At 46.1% G+C, this 18529-nt stretch overlaps 2 protein-coding genes across 2 annotated transcripts in view; one reads left to right on the top strand and one right to left on the bottom strand.

Annotated features, from left to right (window-relative positions):
- Nucleotides 1-4257: 4257 nt before the first annotated feature.
- Nucleotides 4258-5910, bottom strand: LOC124616566 (piggyBac transposable element-derived protein 4-like). The gene has a single exon (XM_047144886.1). It carries the CDS (start codon nucleotides 5908-5910, stop codon nucleotides 4258-4260), a length of 1653 nt encoding a protein of 550 aa, XP_047000842.1.
- A 9665-nt stretch (nucleotides 5911-15575) lies between these two features.
- LOC124616565 overlaps nucleotides 15576-18529 on the top strand; it is a 69089-nt gene continuing 66135 nt past the window's right edge. Inside the window, exon 1 of the mRNA XM_047144885.1 lies at nucleotides 15576-16005. Coding sequence (XP_047000841.1) covers nucleotides 15576-16005 — 430 coding nt within the window. The remainder of the gene's footprint in view (nucleotides 16006-18529) is intronic.

Raw genomic sequence — 18529 nt, 5'->3', positions numbered from 1 at the left:
AGGTCCTGAAATAGGAAAGACGGACTCTGAGTTAAGTTTGGCCGGACATTTTGCCGGACTATCGGTTTACATGGAAGTAGTGATTTGGCTATTTTCAATCGTTTAAGCGTAATTAGTTAGTTTTTACTGAGTTAAACCTCAAAGTACATAAAATAAAACAACAATCAGTAGACAGCCTTATAATTTGGCTACTACGATAGCAACTAAGTGCTCAGTATTATTAATTGCTCAGTGTTCTTTTAAGATAATCGTCTGTCAGAAAACTGGTTCAAATGGCTCTGAGCACTATGGGACTCAACTGCTGAGGTCATTAGTCCCCTAGAACTTAGAACTAGTTAAACCTAACTAACCTAAGGACATCACAAACATCCATGCCCGAGGCAGGATTCGAACCTGCGACCGTAGCGGTCTTGTGGTTCTAGACTGCAGCGCCTTTAACCGCACGGCCACTTCGGCCGGCCAGAAAACTGGTAATTTGTTACACTTACGAAGAAAGAACAATCTGTAGAATGAGATTTTCACCCTGCAGCGGAGTGTGCGCTGATATGAAACTCCCTGGCAGATTAAAACTGTGTGCCCGACCGAGACTCGATCTCGGGACCTTTGCAGGAGAGCTTCTGTAAAGTTTGGAAGGTAGGAGACAAGATATTGGCAGAAGTAGAGCTGTGAGGACCGGGCGTGAGTCGTGCTTCGGTGGCTCAGGTGGTAGAGCACTTGCCCGCGGGAGGCAAAGGTCCAGAGTTCGAGTCTCGGTCGGGCACACAGGTTTAATCTGCCAGGAAGTTTCAGAACAATCTGTAGTTACGAATTAATATTTGTCACTTCGACCTTCGTAATCAAGAACGTTGCTTTTCGTATAAATCATGTCGTAGAACTGTGACACAACAATTTAAAATTACAAAACAAGAACATCATGTTTGTGATCGCGTCAGTTTACAGTCTATTGCGTTCCTGTGGCCACTGTGCGTTTATGAAAGAGAAAGCCATTTCATGGTTGGGGTCTGGGCCTGGAATTGCTAAGTAATACTCCGTCAGTTTCAATAATTCCGAATAAAATTCTTCACTGTGATTTGATTTAAAATAAGCTGTCGATTCTCAGGAGCCAAAAGATTTTCAGAGGCAGTGGTGCCGTCTTTTTTGTGTTCCGCAGATTCCATGAAATTTTGCGTTTGATAAAAGAATTTACTGTCATCCAACTTTACTTTTTTCTGTCTTAGAACGCCGTTGGATATAAGGTTATGGTATATGTCCTTATTCCTCCTCATACCTGTTCGTCGCGTTTACGTCAATTAGCTCGGAAGGGATCGTAGATGTGCGTTTTCTACTCCACCACTAAAGAGTCAGACATACCGGAAGTTGTATATATTTAGAAGCTGGAATGTTCGCTGCGCAAGACACCCTACGTAACGGTATCATTGAGGCAGTCCCTGGCGCCTCGCTCACGCCAGCCAGCCTCACTTGTTTCTCAGTGCCTGTCAGCTGTGGGCCTGTGCGGGTGTAGGCTCTCGCAGGCAGCTCACTCACTCCTTGCTTCAGCGTGCGGGAGTGCCTCCACACAGCGCCTAATTGGCGCGCGAATCAAGAGTTTACTTTCGGCTGACTCGTCGAGTGCGCGCACTCCAAAACCGGTTTCTCCGCCTTGCAGCGAGAACAGCGATCTCCATTACCGGCTATTTCTGGTCTTCACTATGTACGCTCGTGCGGGGAAGTGGTTTTCTTCTACATGTTCTTCTTTCGGACTGGAATCTTTATACATCTACGGACACTGTAAAGCAGGCGGTATGAAATTTTTATAGAGCCTTTCGAAAAGCTGAAAATTTTCGTAGCCATCCACGAACGATCATGAACATTCACTGATAAATCAAATTCTCCGGAAAAACACGAACTCAATCTTCGCGAAAGCGCATAGAGTACCGGGCTACGTGACCTTTCACGACGTGAGCTGACCACTGTTTTACGACTCTGTTATTTGAAATAATTCGCAAAATATTCAAAATCACCTGTTGTTGTTGTTGTTGTTGTGGTCTTCAGTCCTGAGACTGGTTTGATGCAGCTCTCCATGCTACTCTATCCTGTGCAAGCTTCTTCATCTCCCAGTACCTACTGCAACCTACATCCTTCTGAATCTGTCTTGTATATTCATCTCTTGGTCTCCCTCTACCATTTTTACCCTCCGCGCTGCCCTGCAATACTAAATTGGTGATCCCTTGATGCCTCAGAATATGTCCTACCAACCGATCCCTTCTTCTAGTCAAGTTGTGCCACAAACTTCTCTTCTCCCCAATCCTATTCAATACCTCCTCATTAGTTATATGATCTACCCATCTAATCTTCAGCGTTCTTCTGTAGCGCCACATTTCGAAAGCTTCTATTCTCTTCTTGTCCAAACTAGTTATCGTCCATGTTTCACTTCCATACATGGTTACACTCCATACAAATACTTTCAGAAACGACTTCCTGACTTCTAAATAAATACTCGATGTTAACAAATTTCTCTTCTTCAGAAACGCTTTCCTTGCCATTGCCAGTCTACATTTGATATCCTCTCTACTTAGACCATCATCAGTTATTTTGCTCCCCAAATAGCAAAACTCCTTTACTACTTTAAGTGTCTCATTTCCTAATTCCCTCAGCATCACCTGACTTAATTCGACAACAAAATCACCTAGATAGCTAAAATTTACAACTTTACATTCCACATCAGACACTTCAACATGTTTCTAAAAGTACAGCAGATGACAACTTAAGCTCAGTTGTCACCAAAATAGTTAATTAAACTGTGTTATATTTAACAGTGTAGATTACTCAATATTCTCAATTTACAGAAAGTAATTCTTTATCCAATATGTCGTATACAATTGCGATCTGTTGCGCTGTCTTAGTGAATCAGGGGATGTGTGCGAAATGTATGTGAAGTAGGAATGATTGAAACTGAATAACTAAGAATGTGAGTGAGCGCAGGAACCCGATGGTTCGGCCTTGATGTGAGTCACATAGATGGGGGCAAAATACTAACTGTAAGCAGCAAGTTTTTGTTGTTGTACAAATATAAAACTTGGTTTAATGCTTCAGGCAATTAAGTATATTCTTTTGTTTCCTTTCGAGGAAAGTGTTACTGTGTAATCTCATCTAAACTCATATCGGAACAGCGATTATTGCAAAGAGGACAGCAGTACCGACTTTTGTGAACCGAAATATTAAGCTGAGTGGCCACTGTGCCACTGGGCCAATCAGAGGAGACATATCTCGCGCGCTTTGGTTCTGGGAGACGGATTTCACGAGCCGGGGAGTCCGTGGTCAGCTCGTGTGGTGAAAGGTCACGAAGCCCGGTGCTGTAGACAGTTTGGCGTGGATTGAGTTACAGTGGTTTTTCGGAGAATTTGATATATCAGTGAATGTTCGTGGCCGTTCGTGGATGGCGTCTACGAAAATTTCCTATTTTTCAATGAGGATGAACACTTTCTTCCGGTGGTTTAAATTGTGCTTGATGTTTCACGCATTCATAATCGCAAACGTGGCGTTCAAAAGTGATGATGTGCACGCTATTTGAGAGAGCATTCAGAACATTTAAACAACGTGTGATTTTGGTAAACTGTTTATTAACTGATGAATGAAAAGTCTGGTTCTTTCAGTACGAGGGCTGAATTAAGACCGTAAATGGGCACGAGAGAGAGAGAGAGAGAGAGAGGTGTGAGCGTCCTGTTGACGTTTATAATGCAGCTAATTTTGTACAGCTTTTCTTAGCTGCGGAACATATACGTTTCTTCAGGGCAGATTCAGTTTCTGAACTGATAGCCATTTCCTTCTGTGTTCCATTCGCCTGTGGGGCGAGCAGAAGGCGCATCTATACGAATCCTACCTCTCATATATTGTTCTCACGGTCGTGAAGCAACGTGAAAGTTGGAAGCAACGGTTCTGCAGTTTATTAACACTCTCTGTACCAGGCCTATTTTATGCACCCGTCCCTAGAAACCGGGCAATTTTACCAATATTAAAAAAATTACTGCATCAAATCTACTGTTTGGATTGTGGCAAATTTGGTACCATCTTGAAGCTGCACATTTCTACTTTAATTCTGAGTGAAAGAAACTACTTTACAATGCACAGCTTTAAGGTACAGTTATAGAAATCACTTAGATGTTTTAAGAATTTAGAAAAAGTCATACGAATAAGGGAATACAATTGTGATTTATTTTTAACCAAAATTGTGGCACTACATTACATGTTTCTGATAGTATACAGTATTACATATAAATTTCACACAGAATCATATTGTTTTTTAGTGTGGAAAATTTTAAAGCAAGGTTCCAGGCAGAGTGCAACGCCACACTGTTCACATTCGTATCGTGTCTCTTTGCGAGAAGCCTTGCCACTCTGTTTCTTGCTCCTGGAACTGCACACGTGACACACACGAGCAGCATACTTCTTAGTAGTTGCAGGTATGTGCTGCAAAAAATGTCTCTTTGTTAGCCGACCTACAGTTCCTTCATTTCTTGGAATGAATTCAAGTGTGTCGTCTTCAACAAGCTGAACTGCAAGCACTGTTATAAAGTCTGTTATTGTAATTTTCTTCCTGTGCACTGCATTGTACAGCCAAAATGCATTTGATACTCCCATAAGCAGCAAATGGAAATATAATTTTCGCCACCATTTCACAGTTCTGTGCTGGAACGGATTGTACTGCAGGCGTTGGTCTCCAATATCCACTCCAATTTTATTGAGGTTGTAATCAAGTACCTGAAGTGGTTTCAATACTACAGACCCATTTCTCTTAGTATGCGTACCAAATGTTGCTTGATGCCTTGTAGACAATGTATACACATCTCTCTTATCTTTCCACTTCATTGCCAATACATTATCTTTACGCCGAAAAGACATTTCGCCCTTTTTCAGCTTAGCAGATACTAAATCTTTAGGCAATCCTTTCCTGGATTTGTTCACAGTACCAACAGCTCCAGTGCCTTTCTCTGCCAGTTGCTGAAATAGCTCTGGACTGGAATAAAATCGATCTAAATACACAGTGTGGCCTTTGTTCAGCAAGCTGCTGTCAGACAACAATCGCAAAATAACCGCAGACGAAGAATTGTCAACAATATGCTTACCAGCATAAACTTCAAAATTTACAACATAGCCACTACTGGCTTCAGCAACAGCATATACTTTCAGTCCATACTTATGAGGCTTATTTTGCATGTAAACACGGAAACTCACACGACCTCGAAATGGGCAAATTCCTTCATCAATTGTCACTTTTTCTGAGGGACGATATGCCTGGATACATCGCTCCTTCAAATTATTATAATATGGCAAAACTTTGTAAAGTGGATGAAATCCATCTTCGCCTGGTTTTTTCTGATTTGAATTGTCAACAAGATGCAAGCATGACAGTATCTGAGTGAAACGCAAACGGCTCATGACATGGGGACAAAAGTTACAACTAAGAACAGGATTAGTGCTCCAATGGTCCGCAATTTTTGGCTTTTTCGAAACACACATGTGGAAAATAATACCCAAGAAACGCCTCATCTCACTTATAGTCACTGGCTTCCACGAACTCAAAACTGAATGGGGCTTCAGATTATTTCCTCTTCTTTTCTTCTGTATTGTCTGTGATGCATACAAATTTGTCTGTCTCTTGAGTTCATTTACGTCACTGTCAGTAAGGAACACTTTACTGCAATCCAGTACAGAACTCGACTCATCAATATCCACTAGTATCTGCCTGGGTGTCGTGTTGACAGGCAGAGGTCGGTAGGTGTCAACTGCAGTCCACTCACTGTCTTTCGGATACGGCACAGCTGCTGGATTTGAAGCAACACCTTCAACATCATTCTCGTCTTCATCTGAAGACAAACTGTCATCAATCTCGTCTTCTAAAAAGAATATCACATTATGTGTAACTACATACATCGTTTACACATGTTCAACAGATATGTGCGTACTGCACAATTACGTGGAAAATTCGGAAATACGTACCTTCAAACACACCATTGCATTCAGAATCGTCTGAATCACTCTCTACATTATCCAGAGTGTCGCTATGATTGATCAAATCCGCAATTTCTGCGTCTGATAAACCGCGCCGAAACATGATGACAAACAACTGAATGATATACAGACTGAGAACGCAAAGATAAGTTTTAACATGAATTACAGCGCTGCCGTGACATCTATGGACGCATTTTGTTAATAAACATCTGAAAAACGTATAGCGCTGGCCAAACCCGTAGAAATAACGTTGCAGTGTTTTGAATGAAATTAAATGTAGCGGCCCGTAAATTTTACGGGCTTGGTGATTTTCGCGCGATCCCAGGCCCGTAAATTTTACGGGCTTGGCGCTTAGAGTGTTAACCTTTTGTACCTGGGATTCACAGTCATGTAGAACTTTATAAAAGGCATATTTAGGCCAGTGACCGTAACACTTTCTTTATTTCACGATTGCAATTTCGGCCTTAGGCCATTATCAGGTGAAGATTTTTGTGGCTTTAAAATGAGCTGGCATATTTACAGGGTGTTTCAAAAATGACCGGTATATTTGAAACGGCAATAAAAACTAAACGAGCAGCGATAGAAATACACCGTTTGTTGCAATATGCTTGGGACAACAGTACATTTTCAGGTGGACAAACTTTCGAAATTACAGTAGTTACAATTTTCAACAACAGATGGCGCTGCAAGTGATGTGAAAGATATAGAAGACAACGCAGTCTGTTGCCGGCCGAAGTGGCCGTGCGGTTAAAGGCGCTGCAGTCTGGAACCGCAAGACCGCTACGGTCGCAGGTTCGAATCCTGCCTCGGGCATGGATGTTTGTGATGTCCTTAGGTTAGTTAGGTTTAACTAGTTCTAAGTTCTAGGGGACTAATGACCTCAGCAGTTGAGTCCCATAGTGCTCAGAGCCATTTGAACCATTTGAACCATTTGAACGCAGTCTGTTGGTGGGCCATTCTGTACGTCGTCTTTCTGCTGTAAGCGTGTGCTGTTCACAACGTGCAAGTGTGCTGTAGACAACATGGTTTATTCCTTAGAACAGAGGATTTTTCTGGTGTTGGAATTCCACTGCCTAGAACACAGTGTTGTTGCAACAAGACGAAGTTTTCAACGGAGGTTTAATGTAACCAAAGGACCGAAAAGCGATACAATAAAGGATCTGTTTGAAAAATTTCAACGGACTGGGAACGTGACGGATGAACGTGCTGGAAAGGTAGGGCGACCGCGTACGGCAACCACAGAGGGCAACGCGCAGCTAGTGCAGCAGGTGATCCAACAGCGGCCTCGGGTTTCCGTTCGCCGTGTTGCAGCTGCGGTCCAAATGACGCCAACGTCCACGTATCGTCTCATGCGCCAGAGTTTACACCTCTATCCATACAAAATTCAAACGCGGCAACCCCTCAGCGCCGCTACCATTGCTGCACGAGAGACATTCGCTAACGATATAGTGCACAGGATTGATAACGGCGATATGCATGTGGGCAGCATTTGGTTTACTGACGAAGCTTATTTTTACCTGGACAGCTTCGTCAATAAACAGAACTGGCGCATATGGGGAACCGAAAAGCCCCATGTTGCAGTCCCATCGTCCCTGCATCCTCAAAAAGTACTGGTCTGGGCCGCCATTTCTTCCAAAGGAATCATTGGCCCATTTTTCAGATCCGAAACGATTACTGCATCTCGCTATCTGGACATTCTTCGTGAATTTGTGGCGGTACAAACTGCCTTAGACGACACTGCGAACACCTCGTGGTTTATGCAAGATGGTGCCCGGCCACATCGCACGGCCGACGTCTTTAATTTCCTAATTTTCGATGATCGTGTGATTGCTTTGGGCTATCCGAAACATACAGGAGGCGGCGTGGATTGGCCTCCCTATTCGCCAGACATGAACCCCTGTGACTTCTTTCTGTGGGGACACTTGAAAGACCAGGTGTACCGCCAGAATCCAGAAACAATTGAACAGCTGAAGCAGTACATCTCATCTGCATGTGAAGCCATTCCGCCAGACATGTTGTCAAAGGTTTCGGGTAATTTCATTCAGAGACTATGCCATATTATTGCTACGCATGGTGGATATGTGGAAAATATCGTACTATAGAGTTTCCCAGACCGCAGCGCCATCTGTTGTTGACAATTGTAACCACTGTAATTTCGAAAGTTTGTCTGCCTGAAAATGTACTGTTGTCCCAAGCATATTGCAACAAACGGTGTATTTCTATCGCTGCTCGTTTAGTTTGTATTGCCGTTTCAAATATACCGGTCATTTTTGAAACACCCTGTATATGTCGTTGTCATTACTATTAAATTCATTCGTGACGCTGTTACGTATTGCGAGCGCACATATCCATATGTCATAAAACAACATAGTCTGTAGACACTCATGTTCGTTAGCCCATCACTAGTCACTTATGCACTAAACTGCAGCGGCAGATTACTGTTGTTTTATGACATATGGATATGTGTGCTTGCAATTTGTAACAGCGTCACGAATGTATTTAATAGTAATTACAACGACATATAAATTTGTCAGTTCATTTTAAGTTAACATGGCTTAAAGCCACAAAAATTTGCACTTGATAATGGCCTCTTTTATAAAAATCTGCAGTTTGACGCAGAAATTGGTTGTCTAAACGCCCTCAATAGCGTTTCACGAAAAAAGGGCGTCTTCTTCTCGCCAGTTGTGGTAACACTCTCGCACTTGATCTCGAATCGACCTGTAACAAATTTAGCACCCAGTATGTGAACTGGTTCGATATCGCCCTTTCGTCAGAATTGGCGGCAATCCCAAACACTTGGGCAGCACTCAAGAATGGGTGGCACCAGCATTCTACAGTACAGATGCGCTATCAGGCCTTTAGTCGACTTCACTGGAGCTAGCAGCGTACCATCAACTCTGTATTCCAACATTACAGGAATGTTTCTCCTATCTATTCTTTTAACCACCATATTCACAGCAGGCCTCCAAATGATCGCACCAAATAGAAATGGTTCAGATGGCTCTAAGCACTATGGGACTTAACATCTGAGGTCATCAGTCCCCTACACTTAAAAAATACTTGAACCTAACTAACCTAAGGACATCACAAACATCCAGGCAGGATTCCAACCTGCGACCGTAGCAGCCACGTGGTTCCGGACTGAAGCTCCTAAAACCGCTCGACCACAGCGGCCGGGTGGCACCAAACAGAAATTCAGTCGAATCATCCTGATCTTTCAGCAGTTACAGAACGAATGCTGCACACCGTGTCCAGCAGATGGTTGTTGTACATGGAGAGCAGGAACCATCCTATACAGTTCCCCGGGGAACTGCCGGCGTTATCTTCGTTCTGATTAACACTCCCCATCCAGGACAACGTACGTCGTAGAGTCAGTCACATCTCTATGAAAATAAAGCGGGAAAGTGGATCGATTGCGTATTTATTTTCCCTTTCACGTCCTAGAGGACAGTAAACTGTAATTTTTGGTCCACAGTTACTGTGTACCAGTACGCTTCTTACAGCTCTTCACATTAGCAAATGCGTTGCCTCGGGGCCCTTGGTAAAGTGTTTCATTTTATTTCGAGAAAGCATCGACAGTTTTAGTACGCTAATTGCGTGCAGTGCCACATTTTGTACTCAGAAAATTACTCGGTTGACAGGAACTGGTAGACAGTCGGCATGGTTACACGAAATTGAGAGGCAACCGTAAAGAAAAAGTAATCAGAAACAATGGTGTGTGTGTGTGTGTGTGTGTGTGTGTGTGTGTGTGTGTGTGTGTGTGTGTGTGTGTGTGCGCATGCATGCATGCAAGAATGCTTATCTCTGTATTTTTCTATCTTCTTCAGACTGTTGTTCTTATAACTTTCTAAAATCCATGTTGACTTCAGGCGTGACTCAGTATCCAAGCGAGTAAGTGTGGGACAAGATATTAGTCATTCCTAGCACTGTTTGCGTCCCTTTTTGGGCACCTTTCACCTCTGGCAATGATACGCTTATGTGAAACGTGCCTCCGTGGACCGGAGTCCGCATCAAAGTGTTTGCCCCGCTGGAACTGGGTGCGTAAGCGTCCAAAGGTCAGAGGAAGGCAATAGCAGGCCACTTTCAGGAACATCATGCCTAGCAAAGCACTGTGCTATCCAGTGCGACCTTCGGATTAATCACAGCCTTACAGCATTCTCAGGAATGCCAGTACTCCCTAGAAATATTAAATATAAACGCAAGCTACTTTCGATTCGCAACTTACCACTTTAATAAAATTCATCATAAAATCTCAAAGGTAGTGCGCCAAATTTCGACTAAGCGATAGCGGACACAGTGTCGTCTTTCTCCTGAGAATAAAAAGAAAATAAAGTTTTGAATGTAAATGAATACAGTGGATGAATCATTAGGTTATTGAAAAAATACTTCAGACATAGTTTCAATGGAATGGTGTCTTTAGCTTAATCAAACATTCGATGTAAACACGTGAGCACTTGCTGAGTCGTTACGAATCGTAAACTGCTAACCTGGTTGCATGTTAAAATTGTGCATATCAGTACCAGAGGTGTTCTATTGCGCTGTATTTTAATCACTGTATTGAAATTCCGTATTTGCGCCTGAGGACGAATAAGAGAAGAACGTTGTCAGCAACATTAGGGCACCTACTTACTTGCTGGCTTCCGTACAATGGCACTATCGGGGAAAATCGGCCGTATACTAAAGAAACACCGAGTTAAAACCGTCTTTTGCCCGCCCAATAAAACACAGGCACTATTGGGAAGTGTGAAAGATGACCTCGGTTTGAGGAAGGCCGACATATACCAAATGCCCTGTGATTGTGGGAAGACTTACATCGGAAAACAGTACTCACCATCGAAGATCGTTGCCGAGAACATCAAAGGCACACTCGACTGAAATATCCAAATAAGTCGGCGGTAGCAGAGCACTGTTTGTCCGAGTTGTCCAAGAAACACTAGATGGATTATGAGCGTACCAAGATCCTGGCTCAGACCTCTAAATATTGGGACAGCGTTATAAGTGAGGCTATCGAAATTCGCACCAGGGAAGATCTTATCAACCGAGATTGCGGCTACAATCTCGGCAAGGCTTGGGACCCGGCATTGAATGTAATTCAGAAGACTCTCAGCAAGGAGTACGAACTGGCGACCAGGGCGGACGTAGCTAGCACATCGACGCTACGACAGATTCCGACGGCCACGTCTTCCCGACCGCCGGCGCGCGGGCGCGGACGGCGAAGTGAGCGGCCCGTGGGGGGAGGGGATTTAAATAGGCCGCCCGCCCTCAGGAGCTCAGTCCCCTGGCGCAGAACCGCCAAGTACCTTGGCGTAACCTTGGACTCTCGTCTTACGTGGAAACCCCACATAGACGAGGTCCACAGGAAGGCCTGCGCCAGAATGTCCATCCTATACCCTATCCTGAACACAACCAGCTCCCTTCCCAGCCCAGTAGCAGTAAATGTATACCAGGCCCTGATCCGGCCAGTAATGGAATATGCGTGCCCTGTCTAGGGATACGCGGCAAAGCAGCACCTGGACAAACTCCAGAGGCTGCAGAACCGCGCCCTCAGAAGGGCACTGCATCTGCCTCTTGGATTCCCCACAGACGACCTGCACGCCGCGGCTGAAATCCCACTCCTGAGAGAGCGTTTACAGGATCTGGCAAGGGCCTTCTATGAGGGTTCTTCCAGATCCGGAAACGCACTCATCCACTCCCTAGGTCGGTATGACATGTCCCGCGATAAACACAAGCGCCCCATGACGATCTTCGACGATTAAGTCGAAGAGAAAATTCCAATAACCAATTCCTAATCCTGATCCTCCCCACATAACACCAATCATCTCGCCTACCTCAGGCAAGTACCAGACACATTCACACCAATCATCACATATCACAGACACCAAAAAACTAAAGAAATATCACACACACCGCACACAGGGGAGTACAAGCCTAAAGGCTACAAACTCCCCCTCACACTTCCCCAAAGAGGGGAAAGTAATAGACAGCAGCAGCAGCAGCAGCTCAGGAGCTCAGTTCGTCAGCGCACCTGACGATGGCGACATGTCTGATCGCCGAAATATTGTGCCCGTTGGACACTATGAACCGGCAGTATACCTGTGCACTGTTCGAGCAACACTACTGTCCCATTCTATTTTCGGTAAAATGTCTGTGTTAACAGCGCATGTATTAACGTCTGTTGTTTCGAGCAAATGTTTAGCTTTTTGCCAAAACTGTGTTTTTGGCCTTCAGAACTTTAGTAGTTCTCGTGTTGTAGCGAACACCAACCTCGTGCGCGCACGCGTTGCCGCGTATTTTCGTTCGGTCGCAAATATACTGAGACGTTCCTTTCATCATCCGCGTGCTCGGGGGCGTAAGCAGCCGTCTGCACGACGTGCTGGCGATGCGCGGTGCACGTCGCGAGTTGACGGAAAAAACATTTTATCGGCGATGCCTTCACTCCTTCGCTCATTGGATAGTTGTAGTGCCCCCCCCCCTCCCCCTCCCCCCGCTCCCTTGGCACGCTCCCCTATCTTTGCTTTGACACGCAGGACAGAGTTATTTCCTCGTTTCTTGCCGGCTGATGTTGCCGACCGGTTCTAGGCGCTTCAGTCCGGAACCGCGCAACTGCTACGGTCTCAGGTTCGAATCCTGCCTAGGTCATCGATGTATGTGATGTCCTTAGGTTAGTTAGCTTTAAGTAGTTCTAAGTTATAGGGGATTGATGACCTCAGATGTTAAGTCAAATAGTGCCATTTGAACCATTTGACCCTCGTTTCTTTCCTTTCCTGCTACACTGTTTCGTGGTCTTTCGCTGCTTGATGAGTCGGAGAACCACCGAGCTATTCATTGGACCATAAGTTATATGTCGCCTGCCACCTCTTTGTATCAGTCTGATAGTTTATATCAGCATCCTGCGACTCTTTACGGCTATTTAAAAAGAAACAAAGCGGAGGCTGTAAAATGGAAAACCCCTGAGGGGATGGGGATGCCATTGCCTACGGAAGAAGTGGTCCCTGTAAGAGGTACTGCCGCTAGAGGTACATGGGCGCACACGCACTCAGCCGCGCTGGAAACTGTAAAATGCAGGCTTCAGTAGAACAGCAAAGGGGTGTACTGCGTTTCTCTAAGGCGGAAGGAGTGCGGGGAAGGGAAATTCATCGAAGAATGGGACAAGTGTACGGAGAGAACTGAATGTCGGTTGCAAACGTCTAGGCGTGGCACAGGCAGTTCAAGTAAGGTGAAGGTCGCTTCTACTCTGTGAAATGGGGCAGTTCGGCCAAGTTGACTGCCTGAGGCACGGCTCGCGTGCTCTAGCCCCGGGTTCCCATGGCGGCCCTAGCTCGGCGGTTTGGTCTGGCCCCTACCCTGCCCACACTTTCATTCTCCGTGTTCTTTTGTTTGCCGTTTTTAATGTTTTACTTTTCCTAATCTTTCGTCATCTTGGCTGTGTTTGTTTCCTTGGGGTACCGAGCGAGTTGGCGCAGTGGTTAGCGCCATGGACTCGCGTTCGAGAGGACAACGGTTCAAACCCGCGTCCCGCCATCTTGATTTAGGATTTCCGCGATTTTCCTAAATCGCTTCACGCAAATGCCGGGATGGTTCTTCGGAAAGGGTACGGCCGACTTTCTTCGCCATCCTTCCCTAATATGATGGGACCGAAGACCTCGCTGATTGGTCCCCTCCCCCAAATCGACCAATCAGCCAATCCTTGGGGTAACACGGTGAGGTGATGCTGGTGGGATTCGGAGGGTGCGTCTCTCGGCTCGTGGCGAACTCTGAGGAGCTTAAACTGCGTTCTGGTCAGAGCGGCTCGCCCACTCTCACTCCTCTCCTATTAGTCTTCGATTTTATCTCTGTCTCTCTGTATCTTGCTTACTGTCGGGCTTCCCGAGATTTGCCTTTTGTATCCTTCTGAGGGCTATTCTCGGTTTGATACATACAGAGTGTTACAAAAAGGTACGGCCAAACTTTCAGAAAACATTCCTCACAGAAAGAAAATATGTTATGTGGACATGTGTCCGGAAACGCTTACTTTCCATGTTACAGCTCATTTTATTACTTCTCTTCAAATCACATTAATCATGGAATGGAAACACACAGCAACAGAACGTACCAGCGTGACTTCAAATACTTTGTAACAGGAAATGTTCAAAATCGTTAGTGAGGATACATGCATCCACCCTCCGTCGCATGGAATCCCTGATGCGCTGATGCAGCCCTGGAGAATGGCGTATTGTACCACAGCCGTCCACAATACGAGCATGAAGACTCTCTACATTTGGTACCGGGGCTGCGTAGACAAGAGCTTTCAAATGCCCCCATAAATGAAAGTCAAGAGGGTTGAAGTCAGGAGAGCGTGGAGGCCATGGAATTGGTCCGCCTCTACCAATCCATCGGTCACCGAATCTGTTGTTGAGAAGCGTACGAACACTTCGACTGAAATGTGCAGGAGCTCCATCGTGCATGAACCACATGTTGTATCGTACTTGTAAAGGCACATGTTCTAGCAGCACAGGTAGAGTATCCCGTATGAAATCATGATAACGTGCTCCATTGAGCGTAGGTGGATGAACATGGGGCCCAATCAAGACATCACCAACAATGCCAGCCCAAACGTTCACAGAAAATCTGTGTTGATGACGTCATTGCACAACTGCGTACGGATTCTCGTCAGCCCACACATGCTGATTGTGAAAATTTACAATTTGATCACGTTGGAATGAAGCCTCATCCGTAAAGAGAACATTTGCACTGAAATGAGGATTGACACATTGTGGGATGAACCATTCGCAGAAGTGTACCCGTGGAGGCCAATCAGCTGCTGATAGTGCCTGGACACGCTGTGCATGGTACGGAAACAACTGGTTCTCCCGTAGCACTCTCCATACAGTGGCGTGACCAACGTTGCCTTGTACAGCAGCAACTTCTCTGACGCTGACATTAGGGTTATCGTCAACTGCACGAAGAATTGCCTCGTCCATTGCAGGTGTCCTCGTCGTTCTAGGTATTCCCCAGTCGCGAGTCACAGGCTGGAATGTTCCGTGCTCCCTAAGACGCCGATCAATTGGTTCGAACGTGTTCCTGTCGGGACACCTTCGTTCTGGAAATCTGTCTCGTTACGTACCGCGCCACGGCTATTGCCCCGTGCTAATCCATACATCAAATGGGCATCTGCCAACTCCGTATTTGTAAACATTGCACTGACTGCAGAACCACTTTCGTGATGAACACTAACCTGTTGATGCTAGTACTGTAGAGCAATGAGTCGCATGTCAAAACAAGCACCGAAGTCAACATTACCTTCCTTCAATTGGGCCAACTGGCGGTGAACCGAGGAAGTACAGTACATACTGACGAAACTAAAATGAGCTCTAACATGGAAATTAAGCGTTTCCGGACACATGTCCACATAATATCTTTTCTTTATTTGTGTGTGAGGAATGTTTCCTGAAAGTTCGGCCGTACCTTTTTGGAACACCCTGTATAGGATGAAGGGAATCATCACCTCGCAGTTTGGTCGCTTCAACTGCAACAGCCAACCAACCAAGTCAAGTAAGATCTGGAACGAGATCGCGTGTCGCAGTGCGAGTTTTCCGTGTTTCAGAGCGATGCCGCTGCGAGGCGCGCGCGGCGGCCGCGACTGCAGCCCTGCGGCGAGCGTGAGCAGCGGGGCGAGCTGGAGCAGCGGCTGCAGCGTGGGCGGCGCCGTGGGCGGCGTGGGCGGCGGCGCCGGCGGCGTGGACCTGGTGGTGGCCGGGCGGCGCTACACGCGCGCGCGCGCCAACGCGGACGGCAGCGTGCGCTGGACGTGCGCGACGCGCGGCTGCCCCGCGTCGCTGCGCACCGACGCCAAGGGCGTGGTGCTGCTGCGGCGCGGCGCCAGGCACCGCTGCTCGCTGCCGCCGCCGCCCGACCGCGCCGCCGCCGCGCCGCTCGGCCTGGGCGCGCTCTCCGCCGACGAGGCCGCCGCCTCCGACAGCGACGCCGACGGCGCCGACAACGTGCCGCTCTCGCGCCGCCTCCAGCCCGCGCCCACAGGTCAGTCGTCTTCCTTCGCTTTATCACCGTATTCCATCTGCGTGAGTACCGGAGGCGCGTCTCTCCTCCTACAATATTAATCGTAAAACCCTCAAAGCCTAAATGCGTACTATCTTCTTCTTTCTAAAGGCTAACCCTTCTCTCTGCAGCCACAGATTCCTGTCTTCAGCAGTCCTCTTTATATCTGTGCACACTGAGGTGAGAGAAGTCGTGGAATAGCGATGTGCATGTATACAGATAGCGGCAGTATCGCGTACACAGGTTATAAAAGGCCATTTCCGTGGCGGAGCTGTCATTAGTACTCTGGTACTCATGTGAAAAGGTTTCTGACGTGATTACAGCCGTACGACTCGAGTTAAGACTTCACACGCGGGTTGGTAGTTCTTGCTAGACGCAGGGGACATTCCATTTCGGAGATCGTTAGGGAATTCAATATTCCCTGATTCACTGTGTTATGAGCGTCCCGAGTATATGACATTTCAGGCATTACCTCTTACTATGAACAACGCAGTCCACGACGGCCTTCACTTAACGACCGAGAGCAGAGCCGTTTGCGTACAGTGCCAACAGACAAGCAGTACTATGTGAAATAACGGCAGAGATCAACGTGGGACGTACGATTAACGTATCCGTTACCATAGTGGCGCCAAATTTGGCGTTAATGGGCTATGGCGGTACACGAAAGACGCGAGTGTTTTTGCCAGCAGCACGATGTTGCTTTCAGCGCCTCTTCCTAGGCTCGTGAACGTACCGTCTGGACCCTATTTCAGCTGGTAAGAGTTGGTAGTCGGATTCAGATGCGGCGCAGACTCCACGAAGCCAGGTACTCAAGTTGTCAACAAGGCCCTGTGCAAGCTGGTGGTACCTCTATAATAGTGTGGAGCTGTATAAAACATTCGACTGCGTTCTCTTATCCAACTCAACCGGTAATTTAAAGAAAAAAAAAGGGTGAAATCTTATGGGACTTAACTGCTAAGGTCATCAGTCCCTAAGCTTACACACTACTTAACCTAAATTATCCTAAGGACAAACACACACACACACACACACACACACACACACACACACACACACACACACACACACCTATGCCCAAGGGAGGACTCGAACCTCCGCCGGCACCAGCCGCACAGTCCATGACTGCAGCGCCTTTTAGGCCGCTCGGCTAATCCCCCGCGGCAACCGGTCATTATCTGGAAATGATTCTGTTCAGCTGGTTGTAGACCATTTGCAGCCATTCATGGACTTCATATTCCAGAACAACGATGGAATTTTTATGCATGATAGTGTGCCATGTTACTGGGCCACAATTTTGTCGCGTTTGGTTGGAAGAACATTCTGGACGATTCGAGCGAATTATTTGACCACCCAGATCGTCCAACGTGGGTCACCTCGAACATTTACGGGAAATAATCGATACGTCAGTTGATGCACAAAATCATGCACTGGCAATACTTTCGCGATTATAGACGGCTGTGAGGCAGTATGGCACGTTATTCAACGACTTACGGAGTCCATCCCACATCGAATTGGCGCATTACGTCCGACACGATATTAGCAACTATCCTATGCCATGTGTTACCTCAGTATACAGCGTGTTTATAAATGAATATCGCCGTTTTAACATTTTATAATATTTATTAAACTTAGTTATAAATGGTATGTCAAATGAAAGAGCAACTCACAGTTTTAGCAAGAACATTATAAATGTTCAGTGTCAGCACCTTTTGTCGTCACACGGCACACATCAAGTCAATAGCCGAGTTCTTCGCAAACGTTGACACGGCTTGCTTTGCATGGCCACGTTCATCGATCTAACGCCATGTGATTTTTTCCTTTGGGGCTTCATCACGGATCGTGTCTACGTGTCTCCGGTACCAGGAGACCTCCCTGAATTAAGAGACCGGATTGAAGCAGCTGTTTCTACCATCACTGAAGACACTGAAGAACTCGGCTACAAACTTGATGTGTGCCGTGTGACAAATAGTGCTCACATTGAACATTTATAAGGTTCTTGGTAAAACAGTTTCAGTTGCTCTTTCATTTGACACATCATTTATAACCGTAAGTTTAATAAAATAAATATTATAAAGCGTTAAAACCCCGATATTCGCCGGCCGGAGTGGCTGCGCGGTTCTAGGCGCCATAGTCTGGAACCGCGAGACCGCTACGGTCGCAGGTTCGAATCCTGCCTCGGGCATGGATGTGTGTGTTGTCCTTAGGTTAGTTAGGTTTAAGTAGTTTTAAGTTCTAGGGGACTGATGACCTCAGAAGTTGAGTCCCATAGTGCTCAGAGCAATTTGAATCATTTTTAACCCCGATATTCATTTGTAAACACCCTGTATAAAGGACACCCCACGTACCTGCTCCTATTTTTTATCTAGCATGTTCTCGGTCGTCATTTGGTTTTCTTCCCTCCAGTCTTGTCTATGAAAATGGTTTTGAAACAAAGCCATGTCTAAGTGTCCAGTGAGTTTTGATTTCCGTTGTTGTATAGCTTTCGGTTCTTCTGATTTCTGTAGAA

The sequence above is a fragment of the Schistocerca americana genome, chromosome 5 (genome assembly GCF_021461395.2).
Source record: "Schistocerca americana isolate TAMUIC-IGC-003095 chromosome 5, iqSchAmer2.1, whole genome shotgun sequence".
Classification (NCBI taxonomy): domain Eukaryota; kingdom Metazoa; phylum Arthropoda; class Insecta; order Orthoptera; family Acrididae; genus Schistocerca; species Schistocerca americana.
The sequence above is the reverse complement of the archived record's forward strand: the minus strand, read 5'-3'. Positions and strand labels throughout refer to the sequence as shown.

Excerpts from the sequence above, each read along its gene's own strand:
- LOC124616566 (XM_047144886.1), bottom strand. The coding sequence starts at position 5,910 with ATGTATGTAGTTACACATAATGTGATATTCTTTTTAGAAGACGAGATT.